Source organism: Puma concolor, chromosome B2, assembly GCF_028749965.1.
Source record: "Puma concolor isolate L17-30 chromosome B2, mPumCon1.1.hap2, whole genome shotgun sequence".
Classification (NCBI taxonomy): domain Eukaryota; kingdom Metazoa; phylum Chordata; class Mammalia; order Carnivora; family Felidae; genus Puma; species Puma concolor.
Window position 1 is genome coordinate 121,424,963 of NC_141671.1, and position 20,175 is coordinate 121,445,137.

Genomic DNA, 20,175 nt, shown 5'->3' on the forward strand with positions numbered 1-20,175 from the left:
TGCAAAGTACTTTCACAAAAAGCATACTTTGAAAGTTAATTTCTTTCAACATACTAAATAGATCTAGCTAAATATCCAAGATTTGCCTTTGTGAAATATGGTCGAATTGGTAAAAAAAAATAAATAAATAAATAAAAGGGAACATTGGTCAGCCAAAAACGTTCTGAAGAATTGTAATGTAAATGAGTGAAAATACAACTATTTGGTTAACAGTCAATAGCAAACACCTGTTAGTCTGCCACCTAACAGAGGGAAACTGAAGGTGAAGGCATGAAAAAAAATGAGAACTAAAGCATAGAGTCTGTGGAAATGCATCCTGATGAGAAACCAATTCTATCAGGGAAGAAAAAAATCACATCAGTGAAAATATATTTTGAAATATGATTTCAGGGGAGAAAATGGAAGACGATATACTGACAAAGAGGAGAGCATTCCAATAGTCAAATCATGTAGCTTGACAGGGAAAATTCTTACAATTTACTAAATTTAACCTGGAAACCTTATACATTTTCAGAAATAGAAGTCCTCTATCACACTTGACATTTCAGAATATGTTAATGCTAAAGTTTCCCATATGATGGTGTTCTTATATTAAGAAGAAGAAAGAAGAGGAGGAGATGAGGAGGAAGAAGGAGGAGGAGGAGAGAGGAAGAGGAAGAAAGAAAAAGAGGAGGAGAACAAGAAATAAACACAATAGGGAAACTGACCAGCAATGTTGATTTAACATAGTGCATAAACCCAAATGTTCATACTACGTGTCTAGGATAGGAAAATCAAAGTTTTGAAGGACTATTTCATGGCTATACAGTACTCTGGCTTCAAGAACATTTCATGGTCATTCAATATCAATTATCCTTAGATTTTCTTGTCCTAGGAAACATTCCCCCAAATTAAATCATTCAGATTTATGAGTGCCACCAATGGAAAGAAACAGCAGCATCTAATATCAAGTCAAGAAAGATGTTCTGTTCAGTAGCAAGTGACAGCACAGTATCTCATTCTATTGATGAATAGAATAGAATAGAATAGAATAGAATAGAATAGAATAGAATAGAATAGAATAGACTAATGATAGTGTTTTGTTTATCTCCACTTCACATTTCTACACAGGAGAAAGTTTTCACGGTGGCCTCCCTACATGAAGAGTGAGAATCTAGGTTTTATTTGGAATTCTGACTCTCTAGAAGGGATTGGCAGGCTTGGGATCCCTCAGCAACCCAGAAACCTAACAAGATGATCAATAGATGAGCAGTTGTGTTTATTGCTAGTGATCTACATAATTTTGTTTACTTTATTTAAAACTATGTGCCAGGCATTGTTCTAATTACATATGTTAAACTCCTTCGATTCACTTAATAGTTGTAACAACCCTATTAGTTGAGGACTATTATGCCCATTTTCCAGGCGAGAAAACTAAGGCACAAGGAAGTAAATAATTTGTCTGAGGTCACACAACAAGTAAAGGTAATCCTCTCTTAAAACTCAGCAATGGTCAACCTTTCAGCATGATGCTCTTTGCTTTTCTGGGTCTCTTTACTAAACAGCAGTTTTCAATGAAAAGTCATTCAGACAACAACATTGAAAATAAATGGCCTGATAATAATAGTTGGGTTTGTTAAGAGTTTTCTATGTGTCAGATATTGTGCTAAGTGGTAATATAATTTTATTAACTACTATTTAACCTTTAGCCCAAACAATTCCATAAGGAAGTTACCATGCAAATTTAAATGATAAAATTGACATGTGAGTGACAAATAACTCACCCATGGTTAAATGCCTGATGATGGAAAGCAAGGATCCAAATCTGGCCCATCAGAGTGCAGAACCCACCTATGCTACCATGAGGCTCACTGTCTCCCTATTAGAAAGGTGGGCCTTTAAGGCAAGATGGAGATGGGATGATGAGTCAGCTTGGATGTTTTTCTTGTCTAACCCTAACCCTAACATAATAGGCAGTCAGCAATTATTTATTAAATCAAATAAGATAGATCATGCTTAAACAGATGAGTTAGGAGTTTAGTTTATCTATGAGGAGAATTCTCTGACAATAAAAGCTACACACACATACACACACACACACACACACACACACACACACACACACACACACGGGTGTGTTATACCAGTTGATAACCTCAGCTTCTGGCAGAGTATATCCAATTGTCACCATCAGGTGATAATGATGTTACTATTGACTACAGAGAGCGGAAAGAACCACTTTCTCTAAAAAATTTTAAATTTAGGGTAAAGCTATGTATTTGGCAAAGCTTAAATAGGGTCATGTTTAAATATGGAGATATGGGCTGGACAGTGGGTCTCGAGAGTGAGAGACACAGAGGTGATCTCATATGAGGAGTGTGGTTTCGATATAAATTACCAAGAGCTTTCTTTTTCATAATTTCCATTTCTGTCTTCTAGTGTGGCATGCTGTCATCTGACAATACCAATATTTTGAAATCACAATTTTAAACATTTTTCACAAAAACCAAAATACAAATCAATAAATGTGAAACCCAACTGAACTGAACCCCCAATAATTTTTATCATAATCCCATTATTCCTGTGGATGAAATTATTTGCCTTTATTAGTTTATAATTTTAGAAATTATTTACCTTATTATTTCATATTTTTGGTAGTAAATGCTTTTGATCATTATATGATTAATATTTAAATTAAGTGTAATTAATATGTTTAAGTTTACTCATTCACATTAAATATATTCACACACAGCCACTGATATATTTCATTTATCTGCTTAGTTTTATAGTTATTACAACTACAAAATGTATGTTGGGCAGCACTAGTAACATTTAATTGCAATTACACACTTTTCTTTGTTTGAAATGAGAGTCCAGACAACAAAATTGATTTCTCGCCATATTACTATTATCAATGTTCTTAAAACTTGCTGCAAACGATATATAATATAATACAATATAAAAGCAATGTTCTTTTTTCTGAGAAAGTATTTTTGGTTTTTGTCTCAGAGAAGGACTGAGGCTTTTTGATACAGTGACTCGCGGGACATAAAATACAGAATAAAGATAGGCACCTAGCTGATGGCTCTTCAAAACAGGCGTCTTTGATTCTATGGAAAGAAGATACATTTGTCTTAAATTACTAGAAATCATCTCTGCTAAGGAAAAGAGAATGGGAATTAGGTAATTTCTTAAGGTAAGTTTTAGATCTATGAATTCTACCCTAGAAATGAATTGACCTTTTATTATAAACTGGCATGAGTTGCAAACGAAAACTGTTTTTTAAAACCTGTCTCAAAACATATACAACCTGAATTTTTTTACAACATAGATATTTTGAATTTATTTTCCAAGTAGAGCTTCCTCTTCTCTCTTTTAAGATTTCATTTTGAAGTAATCTCTACATCCAACATGGGGCTCGAACTCACAACCCCAAGATCAAGAGTCACCACATGCTCCTCCGACTGGGCCAGCCAGTCTATTTAGGCTCATTTTTTTTTGCAAAATGTTCCATAGTACTTGATGACCTTTAGGATATTTTAGGATTTAACAACAAGCTCAGGAATCTATTCTGTAAGTGGTATTCTTAAGTAATAATAGAATTTTAAATGCCAGCCACCAACCCTCTGCTCCTGAAGCAACCAAATTTTGTATAACCACCCCCTCCTCTCCGACTTGCAGCCTGTACCCCAAACCCCCTCTTGCTAGGAGTAAAGAATTTCCATCGTCCTACAGAACTCCAAATATTCAATACATGCCCACATATCTGAGTATTACTCTAAAAGCATGTGCCGGGAAAGCTAGCTAAGAATTCTCAGATGGGATACCAGGTAAATATCCTACGTACAGACTTAGAACATATACTGACCTCCCTTAAGAGCAAATACTTTTATTTCATTCGACTTAATGATTAGCATTAATAATAAGAAAAAAATGCATTCATGTCAGTAGTTAAGGGCTTTATATCCTATCCGTTAACATTTGCTGAAAAATGAATCCAGGACCCATTTTGTGAAACATGGGCTTTTATTTCTGAACCTGTAGTTTTACATTTGTCCCTTAAGCCGAGTTCCCACTAAATTTGCTGCGAATGACACACAGTATTATATGGCACATAGTCTATATAAATATAACATCCTCTTTTCTGAGAAAGGCTTTTCATCAGCATAAGGGAAGGCCTTAGGCACTGGTATTAAGGCACATGCAAGAAACAGCAAATAACATTGCACAGAGGTAAATGGCTTATCCAAAGTCTCACGGTTGGTAAATCTTCTGATTGCAAAAATATTCTACAAGTATTTAGGACTACTTAGTAATTCAAAAAACATTCCCTTCCCCTGCTCTTCTTGCCTCTGTAAGTAGTGATGAATCATATCCGTAAGCAAAAGGCAGCTCTGTGCCACTAGACAAATATATTAGAAACTGACAAATCTAAGTCACTTTACAGAATGTACTCAGTGTTTCCAACTCTGCCAAGAGGTTTTGAGGTTAAGAGGGGAAGTGTTATGGTGACCACCCTCTGCAGACGAAGAAACCAGGGCATTATCCCAGAGCAACTTACCTGAGAGCACGCAGTGAGCTAAAGAGACGACCTGCGAGTCAAACCCATGCATTTCCCTCTCGATTCTAGAATCCACACGTTTTCTCCTTTCTCACATCCACACTGCTTTGTTACAGAGTCCGAGGACTGACAAAAAGCTGATGATGTCTAGCCTTCTGAACGTTTAGAGTATTTGTATGCATGATTTAATTCGATCTTATTCTCTCCTGTGTCAAGGACACTTCTCCTACCTTCTTACTATAGTTTCCTGGAGAGTATGGATTATACATTCAGCCTCTGTGTAACTACCAAGCAGTACCTAGCACAGAACCAAGGACATGGAATTCTTTGAAAATACCTGTTTCTCCACTAGCTAGATACAAAAGTTTTGGGAAGCTGTTCCCGGTGGAGGTGGGAGGGAGTTAGGTGCCACAGGCAAATTCTGTAATTTTTAATTTTGTAGGAATCCACCAATTTTCCTTTTTTCTTATTTTCAAAAAATCACTGTAAAAATAGGTTTTTTTTTTTACAATATCCAATGTTTACAATGAAACAAGCCAATCTCAAACAATCTTGGTGGGGAATGTAATGTTCCTGTATATAGTTTATCAATATGCAAATACATTATTTAAATTGCAAGTCCAGCAATTCCAACTGTACACAATGTTGCCTAGGAAATAGGTAGCACTATTCAAATGCATCTTTAACTTTTACCTTAAAATGTAAAATTAGGAGCCAAAAGCCAAAATCCTAGCTACAATCCAAGATTTCCCTCTAAATTCAGTAACTCGTAAGACAGGGTGTGAGTCAGAGAAGCCAGTTACTTTGCTCTTGAAATAACTTTCATACAATTGAAAATCATTTCTATTTTTTAAATCATTTTCATTTTAACAACAATTTCTCCTCCATTTGTGCAAATTAAATTTAGCCTGTGAGTGAGTCACATACCTTTATTACATGATGCTTTTCCTGGAACACAGGAATTTTAAACATTTGGCACCAGTAGGTCGTACCTTTGTTTGGGATGGGGACCTGTCTTAATAAAAAGGGGAGGGGGACACAAAGTCACATTCTCTTGACACACTATTAAACACAAAAGTGTAAATAAAAACTCTTACACGCTTTCCATAAACCCACCCCTCCAATCATAAAACCTGAAAAAACTTACGTCCTGATTTACCAGGTCAAAGTATGGTATGGCTGTAGACAACACGCTGGTTTTCTCAGGATTCAACAGCCGCAGACTCTTGGTGCCACGATTGGAGTCGTGGTACTTGGGGCCGGCTTCTCCCACATCTTCATGGTGGTAAGCCCAGATCACTCTCACTGTGCTCTCCTAGTGAGCAGACATGGGCACCATTATGTCTCATGAGAGCACGTCCCTTACCACTGAGCTGAGTTTAAGGAATTCTATTTAAAGCAGGATGCAGACGTGAAAAAAAAGAGAATAATGACATTGGGAGCTCTCAACATGGTCTCTAGCATTAATTGTGTCAATTTGATTCAATCATTAAGTGTCCAGATAGGTGAGTTTCTTTTTGGAAGAAACGGTATCTCTTAGCACGCAAGATTATGGCTTCCAAGGCAGAGTGAAAGGCAACTGACTCAGAGGTTATGCTTCCGTGCACATGGCAACGGTAAATCGTCGTCACGCCAGGTCTGCACACCAGCAACTAGTAGTCGCCAAGCAAATATTCTTGTTAAGAAGCAAGGATTCTGGAAAACTAAAGTCACCTTCCAGGTTAGCACTTTTACATTCACTATAGATTTTCCCCAGAACTGGCCCCGTCACATGTACGAATTGACAGAAAGTGCAAACACAGGAGGAATTTCTGATTCTGGGTTTATTATCCTAGAATCTAGCGTTAGGCATTTTATGAATCCTGGGAATTTCCAAGGGACTAGGGTATCCCAACAAGGGAAAGTACTGTCAGGTGAAATTGGTTTCCATTTAGCAAACAGGAGAGATTGCCCGAGGGGTGGTGGGCCAGGGGGAGGGCTTGGTGAGGTATGAAGAAATTGTTCAGTCCTCCCACAGAAAAAGGTGTCTTTGCCAGATCTCTGTAATAAGAACTTTGAAAATAAATAATAAAGCAAAAGCTATTTATTTTAAAAGCTATATTCTTTCTTAATAAGTCAAATGACTATAATTATTTTTCCCATTAAAGTATAATTGCACGGTATATTACATAAAAAGTGATCCACATTTTTGCATGTGTTTTTCTTCTTCTTTTACTCTTTATGCTGAATGTTAATCAAAACTGGCTTCATATTTTTACATTCCCATTTTTAAAGCTTTGATTTATCAAATAAAAAAGATAATTTGATTGATCTATACAAAATGAAACTGATCCAAGGAATTCATGGAAATTTCCAAAGTACCACATGAATTATATGCTGTCTAAATATTTAATTTGCATATGCATAAAGATATTAATTTTTGAATGAAATCTGACAATAAGAAATCTTGTGTCGGGAGGCAATTTTAATCAGTCTACTATTCATCTTGATTTTAGAAATTTACAAAAATAAATCACTCACAAATCAGATGAATTATACCCTAAAATTCAGTATCATAATTCCCTCTTGTGTAATACATTTTTTCCAACCTTTATCTGTTGTATAGTCTCAAACTTTATGGAGAAAAAACTAGAAATCTTACAGATAAAATCATACCCACTTTAAATGGCCCTTCAAAATGTTAGATTCACACAAAAATTGCCTTTATTGAAATGCATAGTCTTAGATTTTCTGTGGCTTCTAAAAAGAATTCAAAGATATTCCAAAACAGACTGTGTGACTTTGTTTTCAAAGGTTATTTTTAAATATTTGTTCCTTGTATTCTACAAAGTCTTTCACCACTGTAAACAAATGTACAATTTATTCCTGTGGCATTCACTCATAGACTACTCACCGTTATACTCTTGTCATTTATGTCACATGTATGCAGTTCTCTGGTAAATTCAATTATTGTGTGTGTACTATTTTCCATGGCATATTCCAGGCGGTAATCTTGCTGAGCATCTTTTTTTAATTCTCTATTTGCATTTGTAAAATAATCCTGTGGAAAATATAAAAAAGAAAAATTAGGCTATCCCAAATTCAGAGTGGAAAAAATTGAGGTTAAGAATATTTAGGGGCACCTGGGTGGCTCAGACAATTAAGCATCCAACTCAATTTCGGCTCAGGTTATAATCTCAGAGTTCGTGGGTTCAAGCCCTGTATTGGACTCTGCACTAACAGTGTGTAGCCTGCTTAGGATTCTCCCTCTCCCTCTCTCTCTGCCTGTCCCCTGCTTGCATTCTCTCTTTCAAAATAAATAAATTTTAAAAACTTAAAAAAAATATTTGCAGAACCTGAAAAAATTGATTCTGGATTTGCTCACTACAAAATACAGTATCTATAGCCATTTTTAAAGTCCTGGGAATTTTCAAGGAACTGGAGTATCCCAACTAGGAAATCAGTTCCCTAAAAGAGTGGTCCATATTTGAATTTCTGGCCCTTCAGGAAAATGTGGGAAGGATTTTATAGTGTCATAGAGCATCAAAAGAAATGGAATAAATAGACATTCAAGATCACCTAGTGATTTTCATTGATACAAATGAAAAGAGGAATTTCAACACTGTGAAATGGCTTGCCCCAAATGGAATTGACTAGTTTGTGATAAAGACAGGACCAACCCCAAGATAAGCACTTTTCTTACTATTACAGCAAGTGGAACTTCCTTTCACCACTCCTGAAAGCTAAGAGACCCCATCTGAGGTTATAGGCCATTTTAGTATGTGCTTTAATAGCAAATGCATATTAAAATGAAATGGGGGGCGCCTGGGTGGCGCAGTCGGTTGAGCGTCCGACTTCAGCCAGGTCACGATCTCGCGGTCCGTGAGTTTGAGCCCCGCGTCGGGCTCTGGGCAGATGGCTCGGAGCCTGGAGCCTGTTTCCGATTCTGTGTCTCCCTCTCTCTCTGCCCCTCCCCCGTTCATGCTCTGTCTCTCTCTGTCCCAAAATAAATAAAAAACGTTGAAAAAAAAATTTTAAATGAAATGGAATGGAAAATTACGGAAAGAAATGAAACTAGTTGAATTATAAGACATCGAAAAACTGGAGAAATTTTGTTTTTATGGATCACCTATGATTTTTGTACTAAACTTGATCAATGGTATCCAGATCACTTCTGGGAGGCAAACAAATGCAATGGGGAGATCATGGGTTTTGAAATAAAATGGCTAGGATCTGATCCCTAGCTCTACCCCTAAATAGCCTTGGAGAATTGTTAAAGTCAAACTCTGAGCTTTTGTTCTAACATTAGTAAAATGGGGATAATACATATCTATTTTATGGATTTTGAAAGATAAAGAAATGAAACCATATATGGGGGGGAACTGCCTATTTAATATTGCCCATTTACTACTAATTTCCTTCCCCCCCTTTGCAATATCATTTGGTTTTTATCCAAAATATTTTCCTATATCATTCACCATTTGCTTTCTACAGTAAGAGTTATAAAATTCATGGTGCTAATTTTCATTTCTTAGAGAAGACACAAAGTTTGCCTTAATTATAATGGTCTTTGCATACATGATGACATTTTATCTCTAAAAACTCATAAATGGTTGGGGTGTCTGGGTTAAGCATCTGACTCTTGACTTTGGCTCAGGTCATGATTTCACAGTTCATGAGATGGAGCCCCATGACGGATTCAGCCCTGTCAGCATGGATTCTCTTTTGGGATTCTGTTTGTCTCTCTCTCTGCCCCTCCTCACCCCTCTCTCTCTCTCTCAAAACAAATAAAATAAACTTTAAAAAATATAAAAATTTGTATTTAAAAAATAAAAAGTCACAAATGGTTGATTCAGACAATGCATGCTAAAAATGAACTACTGGGAGCTCATCAAAATAAAAAGCTCCTGCACAGCTAAGGAAACAATCAGCAAAACTAAAAAGCAACCGACAGAATGGGAGAAGATATTTGAAAATGACATATCAGATAAAGGGTTAGTATCCAAAATCTATAAAGAACTTATCAAACTCAACACCCAAAAAACAAATAATCCAGTGAAGAAATGGGCAAAAGACATGAACAGACACTTCTCCAAAGAAGACATCCAGATGGCCAACTGACACATGAAAAAATGCTCAACATCACTCATCATCAGGGAAATACAAATCAAAACCACAATGAGATACCACCTGACACCGGTCAGAATGGCTAACATGAACAACTCAGGCAACAACAGATGTTGGCGAGGATGCAGAGAAAGAGGATCTCTTTTGCATTGTTGGTGGGAATGCAAGCTGGTACAGCCACTCTGGAAAACAGTATGGAGGTTCCTCAAAAAACTAAAAGTAGAACTACCCTATGACCCAGCAATTGCACAACTAGGCATTTATCCACGGGATACAGGTGTGCTGTTTCGAAGGGACACATGCACCCCCATGTTTATATCAGCACTATCCACAATAGCCAAAGTATGGAAAGAGCCCAAATGTCCATCGACGGATGAATGGATAAAGAAAATGTGGTATGTAAATACAATGGAGTATTAGTCGGCAATCAAAAAGAATGAAATCTTGCCATTTGCAACTACGTGGATGGAACTGGAGGGTATTATGCTAAGTGAATTAGTCAGTCAGAGAAAGACAAAAATCATACGACTTCACTCATATGAGGACTTGAAGAGACAAACAGATGAACATAAGGGGAGGGAAACAAAAATAACATAAAAACAGGGAGGGGGACAAAACAAAAGAGACTCATAAATATGGAGAACAAACTGAGGGTTACTGGAGGGGTTGTGGGACGGGGGATGGGCTAAATGGGTAAGGGGCACTAAGAAATCTACTCCTGAAATCATTGTTGCACTTTAAAAACAAGTTTAAAAAAAAGAAATTAGGGGCGCCTGGGTGGCGCAGTCGGTTAAGCGTCCGACTTCAGCCAGGTCACGATCTTGCGGTCCGTGAGTTCGAGCCCCGCGTCGGGCTCTGGGCTGATGGCTCAGAGCCTGGAGCCTGCTTCCCATTCTGTGTCTCCCTCTCTCTCTGCCCCTTCCCCGTTCATGCTCTGTCTCTCTCTGTCCCAAAAATAAATAAAAAACGTTGAAAAAAAAAATTTAAAAAAAAATTAAAAAAAAAAAAAGAAATTAAATACATATAAAAAAAAGAAAATGCATGCTAAAACATAATTGTACCTATTTTTACTAACATTAAAACTACATTTGAAGAAATGATTGCTGTGCTCCGCAAAAATAAATAAGTAAATAAATAAAAATAAAGTATACAGGAAAAAAACCTTAAATTGTAAATGTCACACTCAAATGGATGGCATTTGGTATTTTTATTCCTAGTACCTTTTCAAGGTAGCTATCAAGCGTATGTAAATTTCACATGCAGATCATGCTCAAAACCCACATTATTAGTGATGGGTGGGGCCTAACTAAGCTTTTTTCACCCTGGTAACAACCAACTCACTGAGTACATACCACGCACCAGGACCAGTTTAAGCATGTATTAATACATGCACATGTGTTAACTCATTTAACCTTTACGTCAAGTCTATGAGATAAAATTATTTTCCTACTTCACCGATGAAGACACTAAAGCATAAAGTTAAGCATCGTGTCAAGTTCACACGGCTGGTAAATAGTAAAGCCAGTATCAAAGCCAGAGAGTCTGACTCCAGTCTGTATCCTTCTTCATCGTTATACACCGTAGCGGCCATTGCTGGAAAAGTATGAGTTAGTTTATATTTTCTGTCTACAGAAATGTCTCTGTAAACATTTTTTCCATGTAAAATGTTACTTTTTCTACTGGTAAAGTTGGAAGCTGTCAAAAAATTTATTCTGAGAGCCGGCTGTAACTGTGAAACAATTCAAATGAAATACTCCTATCATATTGTGATTTTCCCACTTGTGATCACGTAGATTTTCAATATGTAGATGAGATAGCAATGCCTATGGACAATGAGAGATTCAGATAAATTGCACCTTTATACTGAGTTCACATTTCACTACATGATTCAAGCAATCACAGTTTTTGCGAACAAAAAGAACACAACACAAAATGCAATCAGCCGGAAGAGTAGAATAATTATCCTAGTCTTGCAAACATGCTTCCAAAACCATTAGTCCCACAGAATATTCAGCTGGCTCCCCAACATTCCATTCCTTCTATTTCTACTCACCAATAACAATTCCTTTCAGCTATCCCACCTTCTTCTGGCTTTTCAGATAACTTAGCTATGAGAATATGGAAGAAACTGCACTCGGGTCTCACTGAATATCCCTCGAGCGCATCTATCCTGTGTAAACTACTGAGTGTCCAATATTTCAAAAAGATGGCTTCCAGACAAGCTCTGGACTCTTGGCAAAATCTGAATGTCTAAAAGATGCTGATATCTTCAACCTTATGGAGGGAAAACATGAATGGATTTTATTATAACTGAAATGTGAAACAGTCTAACCACCACCATAATTCCATTATAATTTGTTCACATTTTCTAGTACTTAAGGCCTATTTTAATATATGTCTTCAAATTTGATCATAGTATACCTTACCTATCACAACAGTATTATTGGCTACATGTTTACATAAGCTGGGCCCCTACTAATGCTTAGAAATCCACATGTTAATCTCTTACTGTTTTCTCAGGAGGCCTCCCAAGACAAATATTCTAACCTTCTCGATTTAAGATGCCAACATGTCCCCACCCTCAGCTTATGATCACGCATCTCACTTCAAGAGAATTTCAGTTTCGACACACGACAGCCACATCTTGCCTTTTTTCCATCCCAAATAACATCCACTCTTTTGGAATTATAAAAATACTCAATGTAAAAGAAAGCAGGAGGGGCGCCTGGGGTGGCTTAGTCATTTGGGCGTCCGACTTTGGCTCAGGTCATGATCTCCCAGTCTGTGAGTTCGAGCCCCACTGACAGCTCAGAACCTGGAGCCTGCTTTGGATTCTGTGTCTCCCTCTCTCTCTGCCCCTCCCCCACTCATGCTCACCTCTCTCTCTCTCTCTGAAAAATAAACATTAAAAAAAAATTTTTAAAGAAAGCAGGAGAAGAGAAATATAAAACAAAGAGCAGATGGGACAAGTACAAAACAGATACATATAAATGAAATAAAAGGGAAATATTACAATAGATCCTACATACATTGAAAGGTTAATAACTTCATGGAAATGCATGGGTGGATCAGTTTGTTAAGCTTCTGACTTTGGCTCAGGTCATGATCTCACAGTTCGAGACTTCAAGGCCCACATCAGGCTCTGCACTGGTGATGCAGAGCCTGCTTGGGATTTTTCTCTCTCTCCCTCTCTCTCTCTGTCCCTTCCCCACTTGACTCTCTGTCTCCCTCTCAAAATAAATAAACTTTTTTAAAAAGGCTAATAATATTATGCACACCTAGACATAAAAAACTTGGATAATTTAGATGAGAGAAGGGCAAAGTTTTTGAAAGACACAAACAAGTCAAATTTATTAAGGAAAACAGATATTCTGAATAGCCCTATAATCTACTCATGGGTAAAAATCTTCTTAAAAAAAAAAAAAAAAAAAAGCTAAGCCAAGGTGCTTTCACTTGGATTTTTGCCAAATATTTATGGAAGAGATAATACAGATCCTTCACAAACTCTTCCAGAAGATAAAGAACAGAAAACACTGCCCAACTCATTTTTTGATGACAGCCTTACCCTGATACCAAAATCAAAGGCATTACAAAAAAAATGAACAAAGCAGTATTTTTCATGGGCTGAAATGCAAATTTTCTTTATATGTTAGCAAATATAGTGATACATTTTTAAAAGGATAATATATCGGGGCACCTGGCTGGCTCAGTTGGTTGAGCGTCTGACTTCGGCTCAGATCATGATCAGGTCATGATGTTTTTGATACGTGAGAGTAAATTTTTCTTTATAAAACAGATGCATTATTAAGATTTTATGTGTAATCTATTTTTTTTTATTTTTTTTAAATTTTTAAATGTTTATTTTTGAGAGAGAGGGAGACACAGGATCCAAAGCAGGCTCCAGGTTCTGAGCTATCAGCACAGAGTGCGACGCGGGGCTCAAACCCACCGACCCTGAGACCATGACCCAAGATGAAGTCGGTCACTCAACCACCTGAGGCACCCAGGCACCCCTAATCTAAATTTTTGACATAGAGATACATTCATTTAGGGGCACCTGGGTGGCTCAGTCGGTTAAGCACCCGACTTGGGCTGATCTCACAGTTTGTGAGTTCGAGCCCCGCATCGGGCTCTGTGCTAACAGCTCAGAGCTTGAAGCCTGCTTCGGATTCTGTGTCTTCCTCTCTCTGCCCCTCCCCTGCTCCTGCTCTCTCTCTCTCTCAAAAGTAAAACAAAAACATTAAAAAAAAAAAAAAAGGATAACATATCATTAGCACGCAGATTTGGTTCAACATTACAAAATCAATCAATACAATTCATAATATCAAAGTCTAAAGAAGAAAACCATACGATCATCTTAATAAATGCAGAAAAACTATCTGAAACATTCATTCATGGTGAAATCGCTCAGTAAACAGCAGCAGAAGGGCACGCCCTTAACCTTATAAAGAGCATCTGTAGAAAATCCTACAGCAAACATCATACTAAATTCTTCCCCTAAACTTGGGAACAAGTCTTGGGTATAAGGCAAGGATGTCCACACTGCCAGCTTCCAGACAGCCCACTATTGACTGTCCATTTCTGACAGTTTATCTCTATTTTTTCCCATTCCTAACCATACACATCAAAGTTCTGTCCTTGACATTATACTCCTCTGTCTTTGTATTTCATCCTTTGGGAATCTCGTCTACTCCAAGAGTTTCCAATCATCACCTTCATTATCACATATCCAAAAGTCTAACTCCACTTGGAAGTCTTAGTGTCCTTTCAAAATGCAATATATCCAAAATTGTATTTACCCTTTGTCTGTCTCCCTGATTTTCCAGTTTCCCTGATTTTTTTTTCCATTACACTGCCACTCTCCTATCATCCAGATTCAAAACTGCAATCTTCTTTAACTTCTTCCTCAATTACTCATACCTCCACAGAACCCGTCAGTTCCTTCTTTGAAAAAATAACCCGTCTTTCACTTCTACTCGATTACAACTTTCTGTACCTCACTTCAGACTATCACCTGCATTATTTCTGTCAAAGTTTTCCTTGAAAATCACTCTCAGTGGATCACTGTGTTTTATTCGATGGTATATGGTAGAATTCCATTGTAGATTCAAGTTTTTCTACAGTTTAGTCTAACTTAATTTTCCGTGTCTATCACTAATCCTAACACATGATCTCTACTATCTATTTATTATTCCCCTCAAATTCTGCCCATTTCCTTCTTCTCCTTTTGTTCACACTCTTCTTCTCTGTCCTCCCTACTCTCTTCACCCCACTGAGAAATCCTCTCCACTAACTCCACCCATTGAAACTTAACTCCATTGAAATGCTTTCTTCCCTTCAAGACTCATGATTCTATCTGCTCTATGAAGTTTTCTTTGATCATTTCAACTGGAAGTGATCATTCCCTCTTAGAATCCTTACTCCTCTTTTGCATTCCCAAGTCGCCTGTAATATATTCTAGACATAGAATTATCTTCTCAACCATGTAGTAACTGCCTAAAAATAGAAAGCTAACTTTATCAATCCAGTTATACATTTGTACTTTTAATACAGTTGTGTGCACTGTAAATGGAACAAAAAGAGGGAGAGTGATTATTTTCCCAATTGCTCTCAATTACATTTACATATGGTTAAGATCCATGTGGAATGTGCTTAACCAGATGCTAGGATGAGTTGAGTCTGCATGATCGGCCATCTAGACACATCTGGCACTGAAATCTGGGAACGTTGTTGTGACCTTTTAGCCCCTAAATGGACATGAATCTTATGGAACTGACATCCTCATTTAGAAAAAAGAGTTTATGCATGCAACAGCTCTTTGAAATCCTTTTACACTAAGAAGGCATTCCCCACCTATTTTAAAGAAATAGGACAAAAAAACAAAAACAAAAACAGATCTAAGAGAGAGAAATCGTGTTTCAGAATCTTTTCTAATGTGAATTTATATCCCGAGTGACTTGTATGTTGCAGATGCTTATTAAATATAGGTAATTTTAAAAGGAGCATCCTGCCTTTCCTTTTGCCCTTCTAAATAAGGGGACAATTATGGAAATAAAAGAGAAGAACTCAAGAACCATAACCCAATATTCACATCTTAATGGTATGAGAATAGATTAACTTGGGAGGTGCACAATTATTCCCCAGAAGCACCTTAATTCTTCCTTCAGCCTGTGTTAAGAAAATACATGAACTATAACCAAACACAGTCTTAATGGTGTCGACATTATACAATAAAAAAATGGCATATTGGCAAACCTTAAAAGGATAATTAAGTGAGGCAAGAGAAGAGAAAAAAACAAACAAAAAAAAATCTGCATCCCTAATTTCCTATCATTCAGCTATTCTTGCCAGGAGGAAGAAAAGAAGTAAGGGAGGGAGAAAAAAAAGAGATAAAAAGAAACCAAGTCAGTCAAAGAACAGTCAGTCTTGAAAATCCTTCATGCATATTGGCTAAACCTAAAAGAGTACGCTCAGTGAAGTTAATGGTTTCCTGACAGTTTGACAAAGGGATAAATGTTATCTGAGTAGGTAATTAAATGGAATAATTATTTGGTACTATTATCCACTTGGAGAAAAAATAAACTGGAGAATGAAATTGACGGTAAAACACCAACCAATTAAGAATCTGATACCAATAATAGCACTTAGAAATTTATTTTCACCAAACCATACTGTGTAGCACTTATGAGATATTTATGGAATTTCCCCAGATCACTATTACTCCCTGGTTTTCACCTTTACAATTAGAACTGAATGGCACCCATAGCCCCCACTGCCGGTCCCAGTTAGCAAATAGAGCCCAGATGCAACACTGTCACACACCCATGGTAAAGACCGTTCCTCAGCCATCGTCCTATGGTGCCTGATATTCTAGTACTTTTAAAATAAAAATAGGGGGCTTCTGGATGGCTCAGTTGGTTAAACATCTGACTCTTGGTTTTGGCTCAGGTCATGATCTTGTGGTTTGTGAGTTCGAGCCCTGCACAGGTCTCCATGCTGGCAGTGTGGAGCCTGCTGGGGATTCTCTCTCCCTCTCTCTCTGCTCCTCCCCTGCTGTGTGCTCTATCTGTCTGTCTCTCTGTCTCAAAAATAAATAAATAAACTTAAAATAAATAGGATTATTGATCACAGTGCACTCTCATTGCCACAGTTGGATGTCACAGCCGTTATAAAAATCTAATTGTATGATATATATTGCATATATTATAAATTAACATAAAATACTGGTAAATAAAAGTAGGCTTCAATTAAGTATCATTAATAATGGGCTTTATGAGGACAAGAGGGTTGAGGAGGACACAGAGAACCATGGTTCTGTAAAGATTTTGTAAAAGCTTAAAAATAAAATTTGAAGATGTTTTAATTATGTAAATATAAAAGCTGATTTGCAGAAGTCATTCTTCTTTATATTTACTCAGCTTTAATATTCTGTAAAGTGAAATATGAAGTAATGTTACCCTACATAAATGGGGTTATGTGGATTTCAATCATATTCTAACTCAGCTACCTACATGAAGATCAACTTCAATATGAATTGCCAATGAGGTATTATTTTTGTTTTTATTGTGGATTACTATTATTTTAATCAGGTGTTTAGCTTGTTTTACTTTTTAAAGATAGAATATTACCTGCTACCCTTGAAAATCTGAGTTGATAATTAGACTCCAGCAATCAAGTTAATCCGTGGTTGTGTCCTAAAAATGAAACATGTTCTCACAGGATATAGTTTCTTTTGAACACCATGCTTTGAAAAAGATTATGAAATACACCATCGAGGTTTCAAAATGCTGTGTGGCAATAGTAAAGTAAGTAAGCATCAGTATCCATTGGCATTTATCAGTTAGCACAACAGCAGGAATCCTGACTGCCACTTTAAAACTAACCTCCTTAAAAAGCTAGCTGCGATAATCTGCAAGATTGCTCTGACCTCGTGTTAAAAAACGTGATTACACAGATGTTAAATTGGTTCTTAAGCATTGTCAGTCTTTTTTCTCTCTGTTGAATAAAATCTCTGCAACAGAAAAGAGCTTCGACCGGCACTGTGTTAAACAGGATGAAGTGAAAACCCTTCTGGGTGTAATAAAAGATATGAATAAACCCGGCCCAGCCTGGAGAACTGAATGTAAGCACAGCTGCAAGGGAACCTTGAGAAAAATGTTACCATCTGTCATCATTTTCTTCAACAGGTGCTTGTAGTTTTTCCTCTTTTTGGAAATCTCAAAAGCCTTGTTACTTCAAACATTTCTGTTTGTAATATCAGCTTCTATAATAAGTGTTATGGTGGTTCAATAATATTGATAGTATAATAATAAATATTTTTGTGTTAAAGAGAATCTTTGATCCTAAAAAAAAATCCCAAACTGGATAAACAAACTATACAAACATAATCTTCAGATTTCAGCGTAAGCTGGTTTTAAGAAGTCATTTCTTCACTAACCTCAGAAATTGGAGAGGAATGTCAAAACAGAAGGGGTGTGCCTTCTAGAAACCACTTCAGATAAAATTGAAACTCCTTACATCTAATAAGAGATCTGTGAATAGCTACTGGAATGCCAAAATAGGAGCCCTGTTAGCTTGTGTTCCAATGAGGGGCCCACCTGAGCAATCTGTCAGTCCTTTAAGTGCCACCTTCTGAATATACACATCCTGCATTTTCCCCTATAGCCAATCACCTCAGTTCAGTTTTTGTGTAGAGTAATTTAATACTTTGCTATAGTTATAGAATTATCAGAGATAGAGTGCAAAATTAACATTTTGACTCTTTAGGTCTAACAATAAACTTCAATGGAAAAAACAATTTCAGATTTTATCATAGAAATAAACTGTATTTTACCATCATTTCATCCTATTCCACTATCTTAAGTTTCTAAAAGTTTACATGACTTCTTTTAACTATGACCAGTGAATGCAAGATATAAATTTTGAGAAGAAAACTCCCTTCCTTCCTTCCTTCCTTCCTCTCTCCCTCCCTCCTTCCCACTTCTCCTTTCTTCCAACACATATTTCATTGAGCAGCTAGTATTCTTAAGCTTCTGTTGCAGGGCTGAGGGCACAGGACTATACAGGATAGCAGACAAAGTCCACACTATAATGAGACTTATAGTTTAGTTTGGGATTGGAGGAGACAAACAATTTTTTAAAAATTTTAATAATAATATAATCAAAATGCTTAGATAATAAATACTTAGAGGACAATAAAACAGATTATAGAGAAGGATTGGAAAACCTTCAGGTTGAGTTATCAGAAAAGTCACCACTGAGGCTATGATATTTACTCTGAGAAATTAACTACAATTAGGAGCCAGCCATGAGAAGTATGGATGAAGTAGATTCCAGGAAGAGAGAGCAGTTACTGGAAAGGACTTGAATGGGGCTGGGTATCCATTTTGATGAAGCAAATAAAAGCCAGGATGGTTGAACTGTATAGCGCCCAGGAGAGAGGTCAACAGGAATCCAATGAGGCCCCGGACATCGTAATACCTTATTGGTTAGTGTAGGAAGTTCAAATTTAATACTAAGCCTATATAAAAGTCATCCCAGCTTTAAGCAGCAAGTGATATACTCTGATTGACATGAAAAGTGTGTGTGTGTGTGTGTGTGTGTGTGTGTATTGCTGTGGCTACCATGTTGAGGATGCCAAGAAGTAAGAGTGGTGGTCAGAAGACAGGAGTCATGCAGTGGTCCCAGTGGTCGGTGCTTGAGTGCAAATAGTAAAACTGAAGGGAAATTGGCAGTTTTAGATTGAGCTTGGAGGAAAAGTCAACAGAACCTGAAGATGTGTTTCATACATGGGGTGAAGCAAAGAGAAGAAAAAAGGATGACTACTAATTTTTGACAGGAGCTACCAGGAGGTGCCATTTACTGAGATTGAGAAGGCTGGGAAAGAAACAGGTTGAGGGTGAATAAGATTAAATTTGAGAGGCCTACCTCGATATCCCAGTGGGAAGGTCTGGAGACAGAGAACATGCAGACTGGTACGAGAGAAACGAAAATAATGCAGCCACCAAGTTTCAAAAATTCACCAACTTCACATTCAGCCTCCCTCATGAAGCCCTCCATATTCTTCTGAGTTATATACAAATCACGAAGCATTCTTTTTCTTTTTTTTTTCAGATTTCAAATACACATCCACTAATACACATTCACTAAACATAACTCAAATATAGTGAAATACATAGTAGGGAGAGAAATGAAATTCTCTCAGACACTGTAACGACCTAGGGCCCACCCACCCACAGAGACAGGACAACTCCTGAGACAGGTTAAAAAACAACATCGACACTTTCCAATATAGTTGCTAATATCTTCTCTCCTACTAAGTTCTTGAATAACCTAAAAGCATGAATGCAGAATAAAGTTATTTTCAGCATCTCATTAAAGCTGGAGGCAATCTGAGGGACACCTGATCCTAGTTCCCACCAGAGGAGGATTTCTCTCAGAAACATTTTTTTTTAAACTTTTTTAATGTTTACTTATTCTTAAGAGAGAGAGAGAGACAGAGTGTGAGTGGGGGAAGAGCAGAGAGAGAG

General features: G+C 37.0%; 1 protein-coding gene across 1 annotated transcript in view; it reads right to left on the minus strand.

Moving 5' to 3' along the window:
- Positions 1-20,175, minus strand: part of MOXD1 (monooxygenase DBH like 1) — a 91,599-nt gene that overhangs the window by 60,394 nt on the left and 11,030 nt on the right. The window contains exons 2-4 of the mRNA XM_025925716.2: positions 7,434-7,580; positions 5,688-5,855; positions 5,468-5,551 (exon numbers count right to left, since the gene is read on the minus strand). Of these exons, the coding sequence (XP_025781501.1) occupies positions 5,468-5,551; positions 5,688-5,855; positions 7,434-7,580 (399 nt within the window). The remainder of the gene's footprint in view (positions 1-5,467; positions 5,552-5,687; positions 5,856-7,433; positions 7,581-20,175) is intronic.